This window comes from Equus przewalskii, chromosome 10, assembly GCF_037783145.1.
Source record: "Equus przewalskii isolate Varuska chromosome 10, EquPr2, whole genome shotgun sequence".
NCBI classification, from domain to species: domain Eukaryota; kingdom Metazoa; phylum Chordata; class Mammalia; order Perissodactyla; family Equidae; genus Equus; species Equus przewalskii.
Genome location: NC_091840.1, coordinates 2,422,271 through 2,434,386, shown reverse-complemented (window position 1 = coordinate 2,434,386; position 12,116 = coordinate 2,422,271). Strand labels below are relative to the sequence as shown.

The window sequence follows — 12,116 nt, the reverse complement described above, 5'->3', positions numbered from 1 at the left end:
AGAAGAAACAGGATTATAACCAGAGATGTTTGGAATGCTACCTAAGCATCCTGCCTCATCCTGCACCGCCTCCCTGACCCCAAAGAGGTTAAGAGGCAAAAGCAGATATGCCAGCAATGGAGCTGTGAAATCCCAGTGACCTGGCTTTAGTCCTTGTGCCTCCACCCCAATTCCTTCCTCCCTCCATGCCTCTGTAAAGTGCAGACACAACCACCTGGTTCATGGCCTTCTGGTAAAGGATTAAAATAGGTGGAGAGCTCCGGCTGCTGGCACAGTGCCTGTTAGGGAGTAAGCATTAATAAGTGGAGGCCGTTCTTGCTCAGAAGTGATCAGAAATGACCGGGCATGAGACTGGCTGTAAACTTCCTGGAGGTGAGAGGAAGAGAGACTGAGGTGAGTTACTGAGCACTCACAGCCCAGCAGCCCCTGTCTTTCTCCTGGGCTGCGTATGGGGGTACTGGATGTGGATGCAAGGAGAGAGGCACTGCCAGGCCATCCACAGTGGGCGTGGAAGGCATTCACGCAGCCAGATGTAGAGCTTGACCTGAGGAGCAGTGGAGGAGGCTGTCCCTTAAAGGAGACCTTCCACTGGACGTCGTGAAAGGAACGTAACAGCTTAAGAGTTGTTCTCTTTGCAGGGGGAGGAGAAAGTGAGAAACTTGGGAAACCAGCTAAGCTGTGGTGGCGCAGACAGTCTATTGGAAAATGATAGAGACCTGCTCAGTGTAGATAATTTTCTCTATGGAAGGCTTCCCTTCCATCTGGAGGGGACCTAGGGATGACTATGAGCAAAGCACCATTTTCCTTGAGACTTGCCCCAGAGTTTGAATCAACGCCTCCCTGAGACCTGAAAGTTTCATGGTGCAAAGGATGGAAGAAATGCCCTTGATTTAAAACTGTTGTAGAGCAGGTCTTCATAGCTATTCGCCGTGACTGCAGGAAGACCACAGAAATGTGTCCATGGACCTTCTAGTTTTAAGCAGTTTATCCTCAAAGGCTGAGTTTGCTATAAAATAATTGATCAGCTGTATGTAATTATTACCAGTCACTTAAATAATTGGACAATGACTAACAAATACAATAACTTTTGTTGCTCTCTGGTTGATTTCAACCTTTTCTCCTGACAGTAGGTAAGGGACCATTTGTTTCTTGCGGTTCATAACAAGATTCTGTCATGTGTATATGGGAAGATACTGTTCTTCAGCGTGTCTCTGGAGGTGGGGGTACAACTCCTTTAAAAAGTGATATTATCATTAATAATTACTTGGTTTTTCTTAAGTGTTGGGAGAGATAGACTAAAATACTTCCTCCCTCCCAACTTTAAATTCTGTTTTGAACAGAGGAATCTTTTCCTGATGTGAGAAAGATTAGATTGCAAATCAGTAGCCATCATCATTCTTAATTATGAAACGTTTATGACAATTTCATTAAACCAAGTGCCAAGATCACTACTATCATCATTTATGATGATAGTACATCAAAATAATACTATTTTGGAAGTTCTGGGCAATTCCATATGACCTAAAACAGAAAAAGAGGAATGGTCGATTGGAAAGAATGAGCTAGACTCATCATTATTCATAGGCAGTGTATTTGTATACTTATAAAACCCAGAGAGAATCACCAAAAAGTTAATGAAGTTAATGAAGAATTTAGTGAAGTAACTAAAGGAAAGTATCAGCAATTATCAACAAGAAGCTTTTATGGGGAAAATACATGTATAGAACTATATTTCCCCCAAATATTCATGAAGTATCTAGCAATAATCTTAAGAGAAACATACGGAACTTTTTGGTGAAGAAAACTTTGAACTTTAATTGCTGAGAAAAATTAAAAGAGAGAATCATACTATGTTTCTGTATAGAAAAATAGAATATTATGAGATTGTCACTTCTTGCCAAACTTAATTTATATGTTTAATGCAATTTTTTTTGTATTTTGAATCTATTTTTTTTTTCTTTTTTTGTGTGTGTGGAAGATTGGCCCTGAGCTAACATCTGTTGCCAGTCTTCCTCTTTTTGCTTGAGGGAGCTTGTCGCTGAGCTAACATCTGTGTCAGTCTTCCTCTATTTTGTATGTGGGACACCATCACAGTGTGGCCTAATGAGCGGTGTGTAGGTCCACACCTAGGATTCGAACCTGTGAACCCTGGGCTGCTGAAGTGGAGTGCGTGGACTTAACCACTGTGCTACTGGGCCAGCCCCTTGAATCTATTTTTATTCATTTAACATTATAAGAATTTAATCTAAGCATCATTCTGTTAAGAGTATATATAATGCTGTGGTTAAACATTCCTTATTTACTTAAAATTTAAGTCATTTCCACTTGTTTTCCATGATGAGAAATGCTGTGAAGAAAATCTTTACACATAGATGTTCTCCCTTATTATTATCATTATTTTTTGTATTTCCTATGACAAATTCTCATATATGGAATTATTAGATCAAAGAAGACAATTTAAAATTATCAGTATTATCAATATGCAGCTCAATGTGACTTTAGTCAGAATCTCTATGGGATTAAAAAGTTGAATAACTGACTAATTTGGGAAAAAATACATGAATATAAATATAGCTAAGTAAAAGTAAAAAATAAATTGTGAGGAAGAAAAGCTGGCCTTCCAAGTATTGTGAAATGTTGTAAAGATAAAGTATTTGAATCAATGTGGTACCAGTGGAAGTATTGGTTGATAGGCTAATGGGATAAATTTGATTACCCAGAAATAGAATTTGGTCTCTCTGGGAATTAATATATGCTAAAGGAGTCATTGCAAATTTGTGAATTTGGGGGACATTATTTAACAGGGGGAATTGATATAGTTGGATAATTTTTTGAGAAAAAATTAATCCTCATCTTGTATCATGTACCAAAACAACATCCTGGTGGATTAAAGGGTGAAATGTAAACCAAGTCAGAAGACTGGGAGCCACCCATGTGTTCGCTCGCTTGGCAGATAGGTGCCCAGCCGCGGTCTCTGCCAACTGTGGGTTCCCACGAGGCAGCTCAGTCCCGGGGGAGCTGCAGGTCCCCTGAGGGAGGAGGGTGAGCAGGGCCAGCTCTGCCAGGAGGAAAGCAAAGACGCCGTGGTGGCTTTGACACAGGCGCTGCCCTGACTGGGATTCGGGGGACGGCCTCCTTCAGAATGGATGTCTGACTGAGAGCTGGAGAGAGTCCGAGATGAGGAAGCTGGAGGAGGGAGCCTTCCAGCCAGTGAGAACTGTGTGCTTGAAGGCCCCGTGGGCGTGCCGAGTGGACCCAAGATGTGAAGCGACTGAAGAACCAGAGCAGGGAGCCTCGAAGTGGAGCGCGTGGCGGGAGTTGGGTCTTACAAGGCTTTAATGCCGTGCTGAGCAGCTTAGGCGTAAATCTTGAAGGTCTGAGGAGTGATTGAAAACTGGGTAGTGAGCCAGTGTGTTTAAAGCATGGTTCTGCCGCCGCTTGGAGCCCGGACGGGAAAGTGATTGGAGCACAGCTCAGACTTGGTGGTGATTTGGAGCAGGGAGATAGTGAACTGGATTAGTCAGGAGACTTTTAGGTGGTAGGATAAAAAAGATGGAGCGCTGAGTCCAAGGCGGGCGCTGGTGCCCAGGAGTAGGGTGGAGGAGGAGTCAAGGCCGGTAACTCTTGGCTCAGATAGCCCTCGCACCTCTCAGGCTCTCAGTAGCCCTATCTGAAATGTCCTCTCTCCCCTCCCTGCAAGGATTCTTATTTCTTTGATTTACTGATGTATCCTCAGCACCTAAAAATAGTGATTGTTATGTCGTAGTGCTCAATGAATGTTTGTTGAAAAGCGAATTGAAGGAAGGATAGGTCCCAGATTTCTGACTTGAGCAGCTGGGTAGGTGGGGCTGATGTTTCCTGAGGCTGGGACACTAGAGAAGGAACAGGTGTGCAGGAAGCTGTATCTGATGATGGGCCCAAGGCTTTGGTGTGGAATGAATCCAGTCACAAACGCCAGACTAGGGCAACATTTGCAACAAATAATGTGGACTCAGTCTTTAATATGTAAAGAGTATATGAAAATTAATCAGAAAAAATCACTAATGCCAGTAAGTAAATGGCAGTATAAACACGATTAGAAAATCCACAAATGATAAAAGATACAAGTAGTGAATACATATTTGAAAAAAAAATTCAGCCTTTCTAATCCTGAAGAATGCAAACTAAATCCCTATGACAATTTTTCTCTTATCAAATGATTTAACTATGTTACATAACAAGAATAGTGATAGGGTGGTCAGAGTGTAAATTTGTACAAAGTTTTTGTAAAGTAATTTGGCAGAATATATCAAGTGCCTTAAAATGTTTATGTCTTTTGATCAAAAAATTTTGCTTCTGGAAATGTATCATAAGGGAGCCTGAGAAAAAGGCCTCTGCTGCCATGAGCCCCTCCCCATCCACCCACTTTACTCTGAAACCCCGTCTTCCAGGATGGAAGTCACTTGTGAAATAATACCGTGCGGCACAGGCAGTAGGTGAGCGAAGAATGGCTGGAGAGGCAGAGTGGTGGGGAGAGGGCTTTGTCTGTTCCCGGGACATTTTAGCAACAGCTGCGTCAGTGAGTTGCACATTGAAATATTTGTTTTTTCTGTTGTGTTTCCAGATGAAGACCGTCAGTGTTGCCTTAGTTTTGTGCTTGAATGTCGGTGTGGACCCTCCAGATGTGGTGAAGACCACCCCCTGTGCACGCTTAGAATGCTGGATCGGTAAGCATGGGTCCCTCCTTACAGCCTGTCTCCAAGGTCACTGTGTTCGAAGGTCACTTTGTAGCGGTTCTGGGCTTGGCAGGCCTTGTCTTCCACTGCCCTGGGCCAGTGGAGGCCTGTCACTAGTATGTGTAAATCTGAGGCTTTTATTTCTTTTTGGAGTTACGTAACATTTAAGTTATTTTAGATGCATTCACTATGATTTGTAGTGGAGAAAGTGTTTCAAGGAAAATTAATAAAATAGTGACTGTTGGATTATATAATTTTCTCATTTAAATTTGCCCTGTATCTGGCACATAATAGTAGCTATATACACTTAAAATGTAATGACGGATACCTGTATGCAGGTACTTCACTTCCACAGCAAGGAGTCCTAGTTCGTTGCACAAGAAGGCCTGCTCAATTCTTTGTCATCATCCTCCCCGGAGCATCTTTAGTCCAGTGTTGAATGGAAGTGATGAGAGTGTGTGTAACCTTCACTTGTTTCTGACCATTAGGCTCTTACCATTAAGTGTGACATTAGCCAGAGTTATTTTTCAGATGCCTTTTATAAAGTAAGAAGTTCACTTTTCTTCTCAGTTTGCTAAGAGTTTTTGTCAAGAATCAATGTTGAACCTTACAAAATGCTTTCTCAACATCTCTTGAGATAATCACCTGGCTGTTTTTTTTTTCTGAAGATTGGCACCTGATTTGCATCTGTTGCAAATCTTTTGTTTTTCCTTTCTCCCCAAAGCCCCGCAGTACATAGTTGTCTATTCTAGTTGTAGGTCCTTCTGGCTCCGCATGTGAGATGCCGCCTCAGTGTGGCCTGATGAGTGGTGCCATGTCCACACCCAGGATCCGAACCGGTGAAACCCTGGGCCGCCGAAGCGGAGCATGCAATCTCAACCACTCAGCCACAGGGCTGGCCCCTGGCTTTTCTTTTTTAGTCTGTTGATGTAGTGAATTATATTCATTGAGTTTTGGTTGTTGAGCCAACCTTGAAGTTCTAGAATTGAACTAATTTGTATTATCTTTTTTCTATATTGCTGGATGTGATGCCTAGTGTTTTGTTAAGGAATTTTGCGTCTCTGTTTATCAGGGATATCAGGCTATAGTTTCCGTTTCTTGCAACATCTTTGTCTGGTTTTGGTACCAAGATAATGCTGGCCTCATGAAGTGAGTTGAGAAGTATTCCCGTCTTTTCTGTTTTATGGAAGAGTTTGTATTGAATTGGGTATTATTTCTTCTCTAAATTTTGGTGTAATTTACCAATGAGGCCATGTCTGTGTGGATTTTCCTTTGTTTCCATTGTTGATTATTCACCTTTCTCTTACTGATGGGATTGGGGGCAACATCTGTCCGCCTCTCCCAGCTTTCTCCATCCTAAGCAAAAGCAGAAATTCCCTTTATCGACTTTAAATAAAAATGACAAATTATTCTAATCTGAATTGGAAAAAAGTTTTTCCCACTTTACTTGCTTGTCTCACTATTTGGGGGTGTCTTACGATGACAGTCCTAGGCCCCTTGTCCCCTTCCCAGTGACAGTGATCGTTTTCTGTGGCCAGTTTTCTTAGCTGCTTTCTTGGCCCTCTGCCATCTCCTGGTGACTGTGCCTGTTGAAATTGACTTCTGATTAGCCACCACTGGCTGTTTCCGCTTCATTTATCCCTTGTCAAACTGAATTTAATCAATTGTTTTCTATTTTCTCCCTCTTTAAGTACTCCTGTGTTAGGTTTTTTAGAATAGGGCTTCTCAACCTGGATCCCGGTGTGCTCCTGGGGAGAGTGAACCCTGTGGGATTGTGGGGGTGGTGGTGTCAGCGTAGAACTGCACCTTTCAGGCCAAGGACGCTTGATTTTTATTAGATTCTCTAGTGGTCCTTTACCCCACCCTCTAATAAAAAGAACTGGAAGAACCCTCCGTCACACCTCACGTAATCTCTTTGATCAGTATTTATGGAACAGTGCTAATGAAAATGAAACAGATTCCTTATTTCCTTCTTGGAAGGAAGCAAGCAAATGAATAGATTTTTTTATATTGTGTTTTAAAAAATTTTCTGCAATTTCAGAATATAATCTACTTTGTAATCATTTCAATGGATTTTGAGTTCAGAAGGGCATATGCCTTTTCTAAGTTGAAAAATTTCCTTTGGCCTTTGTTAAAAAGTGGGTATGGCTGGTCCTTGTGATGGTAATTTTAACAATATGGTGTAAGGAAAAAAAGAATCCTAGAGATTTGAGTCAGCCAATTTGCAGTGGTATCTAGCAGTATGTATTTTAATTTTTATTTTTGGAAAAAAAATCAAAAGTTGCAAGTGCAGTACTAAGCAGTTTTTTCCCGATTCATTTGAGAGTAAGCTGGTGAATGATGCTCCATCACCTCTGAATCCTTTAGTGTGCAATTCCTACCAATGAGAATTTCTCTTTCCTAATCACAACTCGGTCATCAGAATCAGGGAATTAACATGCACACTGTACTACCGTGTAAGCCTCAGACTGCATCCAGGTTTGCCAGTTGTCCCAATAATGTCCTTACGGCACAAGAACCCTGCTCAGTATCATGCGTGGCCCTTAATTTAGTCTCATTCAACCTGGAGCAAAGATCCCAGTCTTTCCTTGACCTTCATGATCTTGCTGTTCAGCAGGTCACAGGCTCTTTGTTTAGCGGACCGTCCCTTATGTTTCCTCAGGATTAAATCTCAATGATGCCTCTTTCTGCCTTCTTCCCATGGTGTCCTATGAGGTGGCACGTGATTTTGGTTTATCCCATTACTAGTTATGCAACTCTCTTATCACTTGATTAAGTTGGTGCCTGCTGGAACTCCTTGCTGAGAAATCTCCCTTTCCTCTTTGTAGTTAATAAGTATTTTGGGGAAGTAGTGCTTTGGCTGTGTAAATGTTCCTCTCCTCATCAGACTTTCAGTTTATTCAGTTTGAATTCATTGTTCCTTTTTTATTCAGTGGATTATAATTCGTTACTACTGTCATTTATCTTGGTACTCGACTTGTTTCCCATTTAGCCAGCAAGGACACATTCCCATGGGCTTATATGGCCTTCCGTCTTGCTTCCATTGTTCTTTGAGTACTTCCTTCCTCTCTGGCTCATCCTCTTCTTTCCTGCCCCATTCCTGCTATCAGCCTTTTCTCCTGTTAGTAGCTTCTGGAATTTAGAACCCAGGATCTGGGTGCCGGGTGTGCTCACTGGAACTAGTGATGTTGTTCCCAGGACCTCTCTCATTGGACAGAGCAGGGGGACACATTCATGCATGTGTGTGCATAATGTGTGTATGTGTTTCTATGTGTATACACACATTCCTATCTGTATTTCTGTACTATCTATATACGTGCATTTACACTCATGCCTCTCATTCCAACCCAACAGGAATTCCATATTTGTAACTCCCTCTTCTGACGGTGAGAACTTTGGTATCCTTTATCCTTAATATATTTCCTAATTTGATGAATCCTGCTGTGTGAACCAGCTTCTCATCCCTGCTGTCAGCACCCTCTCAGACTCCTATATCCTGCACCAAGTGTTTCCCCACAGGTGTCTGTCCTCCTCGTTCCCTGGGCTCCAACACCCCATGTGGGACACCTCTCCATGGACATGCCTTCTTTCTCTGACAGCTCATTCCAGGCCACCACAGTTCCCCTCATCCTGGAGCAGATGCCAACCTTGCCCAGACGCACCTAATGGCTTTAGGATTGTTCAAGAAGGGATTTCAGCATTTTCACCCAGTGCTTTAGGTTTTTCTGGCTTGGCCAGCCCAAGGATGATGATGTAGCAGTAACTAAGATTGAGAGTTGGGGACCAGCTGGGGATTAAGGTGCTTCTGGGATGCTCAGGGTAGAGCCAGCTTCCAGCAGACAGCTGGGAGGGCCTACTGGTTGGAGAAGGGGACTTCAGGGAGGTCACCTGCTGAGAATGAGCAGTGACCAGAGGGAGAGGAGCAGAGCCAGGGCCCTGAGAGTGTTGGGAGGGGTGCTTCCTGTGACAGAAACCCTGCTGGGCAGGCAGAGGTGGGAGCAGGGCCGGGTGGTACTGATGAGGAGTTTCAGGTCGGCGTTATCACAAGCCGTGGCAGCAGTTGAGTGAGAGTTGGGGGCCAGGCAGGCTGTAGGGGGCTGGGTGGAAACTTGACCTGCTTCCTGCATCTGCACCTCTTCTGCTTTGTTCTGTGTGCTCACTCTAAAAGAGGAGAAAGAACCATGTCTTCTGCACCCACTTCTTCCGTGGGCCTGCCTAGTGGGACAGCTGCTCCACCCGGGCTGGCTGTCTCTACCAGGTGTCTGGTAGTAAAATGCATGATGTCTCTCATTTTATTTTACAAAGTAGACATTAAATATATCAGGTGTCAACCCGAGAGTCTTGCGTGCTTTACCTTAGGCCTGTGCGCGTGGGGGTCTCTGTTCATGGGGCAGGGGGTTTAGGAGTTAATTGCTTTTCAGCTGCAGGCACATGTCCAACCAACGGAGACCATGCTCCTTGGAACTGCTCTGATCTCAGGCACGCGGGCTGTGGGTAGCTTGAGAAATAGATTCCTACTTTTCAGTCTGTTTTTGTGTACCTGTGCGTGCATTGCCTCCTCACACGGTGGAGAGAGTACTGCTTCCAGAGGCTCAGGGAACGTATGTGTAAGTGTTCATCCAGTGGCCACGTAGGTTTTCCGGTGGTGACAGGAACCTTTATTGCCAGAATAAACCAGTGGAGATGCACTGTGCTCCTCTGAAGCGACTGCGTGGCCTCACTGACAGTCAGCTACCCCTCGCTGCCGTGGCTCTTGCACAGGAAGGGCTCAGATTTGGGATTCCGGCGGAGTAAGGAATGAGCGCATGGACCTGAGTGGCGTGTTGGGAATGAGCGAAGATGTGGACGTTGAAAGCTGTCAGGCATTTTCCGGGCTCTAACATGCTGACTGTCAACACCTCTCCCCACCCCTGCCCTTCATTCGTCTAGGTAATAAGATGATGTTTTATTTCATGGAAGTAACACTCGTCTCTTTCCAGAGAAGCAGGGGAGAGGCTGTTTTGTTTTATGGCCTGACGTTAAATGCTACAACAGTAATACTGAAAACAATCCCGCTAAAGAACGGTGTGTGCCCCATACCTGTTGGTGAAATATCTGTGTTTGAAAGCAGAGTATCGATGAGCGGAATGCTGAGCAGGAGGAAGTCTAATTTAGCTGAGATATTTTTTATGTGCTAGCTAATGGTAGCCGTGTATCATAAGAGGTAAGGATGCTAAAGGTTTGTCAGATGCTAGGAAATTCTGTTATCCTCTGGAAACGTTTGGGAGGCTCTTTGCTTTGTTTTTTTCTCTCATTCCTTAGAGAAAAGTATCTTCTTCTCCCCTCCCCAAACGTGGGTGTTAAGAGACCCTGGGTAGATGAGCTGAAAATTGTGATGGTTGACCTTTGCGTAGCTCTAGACAGAACTTTCACAGATTTTGTTGTTTGATTCTTACAGCAGACTTGGGACTGATAGATCAGTCAGGTTGGTCAACAAATGTTTATTAAGTGAAAACTTAGGTGTGAAGCACAGTGGTGTACCTGAAGATATGTGGGTGGTGCTCCTTGCTTGCAAGGCACTTGTGATGTAGCTGGGGAGATAAGGCTGGCACCTGTGAGATAGCTCCACCTGGAGTGGCCTAGGAGTTCAGAAGATGCTAGGGGTGGAGGAATCAGGCCAGGCCACGTGGAGGGAGGGGGCTTTGCAGGGGGAGGCAAGAGCAAAGAGCCCAAGGAGCAGCTCAGCTGTGGGGGGCTGAGCCCTTGGAGCATTCACTGGGCTTCGCTTGGGTATGGTGGGTGTCAGGGGCACCTGCTGCCATATGCTCTGGCTCACCTCTGTGCTTGTAGCCAGAGCCTTTGCTCTTAGGGGCTTCTGGTTTAAAACCCTATTTTCTCTGTGCATTGGCGCTGGCCTCTCATATAGTACCTCCGTTTCTCCCGAAGGAGGACTGTGTAACTGCTTGGAGCCTTTCTCCTTCTCTCTTATCCAAAGTGACTTTTTTGTAAATGTCGAGGCCTGTACTATAAAACAGGGCATCCAACCATCTCCATCAGCTCTGTTGAAAATCGATCCAGCCCCTGGTGTTTGTATAACACAGCAGTAGCCAACACAGGGACTTAATCTATCTTGTGGATATGTGGGAAGTGATACTGAATGTTTAGGATGGGGCTGGATTGTAGAGAAGGCTCCTGTAGGATTATGGCTCCCATGGTAAAACCCTAAGGCTCTGGGAGGGCTGTAGTCCAGCCATTCGCTGGAGCATTACTACCATGGGGCCATCCAGCCAGGGGGCTCCCAGCTCTGCCCTCAAGCTCAGGAAGATGAAATGCCTCTCACTATGTATGCTACTAATTATAAAACATATGTAGATGATGTTATGGCTAATATAATACAGAGCCATTAAAAACCATTTCTAATTTCAAAGTGGCCCTTTTGCCATTATGAATTTTCTCAATCAAAAATTAGTTACTCAAGGTTACACACTAATTAGTGGCAGAGTCCTTGAAAGCCGTGCAGAGAAATTTGCATTTGATCTAGTAGGCAGTACTCAGTTAATAAGTCAATTAACAAATACTCACGAAGTGTTCACTAAATACAAGCTACAAAGAAGTGCAAACGCTCTTTGAGCAGTGAGCTCTGCATATTTTTTTAATTTTAGATTTGTACTGACGTGTGGCATACACACAGAAACGTGCACTAAGCCAAGCGTGTAGTTTACAGCTTTTCCCAAACTGATCATACCCAGATCAAGAAACAGTATTACCAGCGACCCCGAAGCCCAGTCATGTCTCTTGTCACTTTCTGGTCACCCCCTGTCCCCCAGGGGTCCACTCTCCTGACAGTTATGTTAGTTTCGCTTATTCTGCGTGTCATCTAAGTGGGAGCACCAGGAGGCACTGGAGGCTTTGAAGGGGAGGAGTGACATCAAAGAAGCATTAGTTTAAAAGGGTTCACCTGTGCACATCTTCAGGGTGGATTGAGAGGAGACTAGGTCAGTGGAGCCCTGCTCCTGGGGTTCTGCCTTCTTCAGAATCTTCAGGGCCCCAGCAAGGAGGAAGGAGAGTCCCAGTATTGTCAGCATGAGGCGCTGTGATTTGGACCAACATGTTAGTAGTTGATGATGGAGCATGGACTCTTTTGAAAGAAAAATGGATAGAACTTGGTAATCTAGTTGTGTGTGTGAGATGATGGGGAGGTAAAAAAAATGCTCCACTTTTCAGTTTGATTGAATGCCAGCACCAGCAATAACCTTTGTGACCTTGCACCAAGTCATTTGACCACTTTAAACTTCAGCTTTCTCTTCTGTGTTATGAGGGAGATTAGACTAAGTTCCTGTCAATGTAAAGTGCTAAGCATCATGAAATACAGAGGAGTTATGCTGAAAAGCTTGCAGATAGGAAAACTTATGAAGAGCTAAA

At 44.1% G+C, this 12,116-nt stretch overlaps 1 protein-coding gene across 23 annotated transcripts in view; it reads left to right on the top strand.

The window, feature by feature from the left end:
• The window catches only part of RPTOR (regulatory associated protein of MTOR complex 1), a 404,605-nt gene that overhangs the window by 82,507 nt on the left and 309,982 nt on the right, over nucleotides 1-12,116 (top strand). For 19 of the 23 annotated variants that reach the window (XR_011523252.1, XR_011523251.1, XM_008514448.2 and 16 more), the window contains exon 2: nucleotides 4,604-4,706. The exons of the other annotated variants lie outside the window; for them this stretch is intronic. Coding sequence is in view for 17 of the 19 variants with exons in the window: in XM_008514448.2 (XP_008512670.1) it covers nucleotides 4,604-4,706 (103 nt within the window). In the remaining 2 variants the exon portion in view is untranslated. The remainder of the gene's footprint in view (nucleotides 1-4,603; nucleotides 4,707-12,116) is intronic. 23 annotated transcript variants of the gene reach the window in all.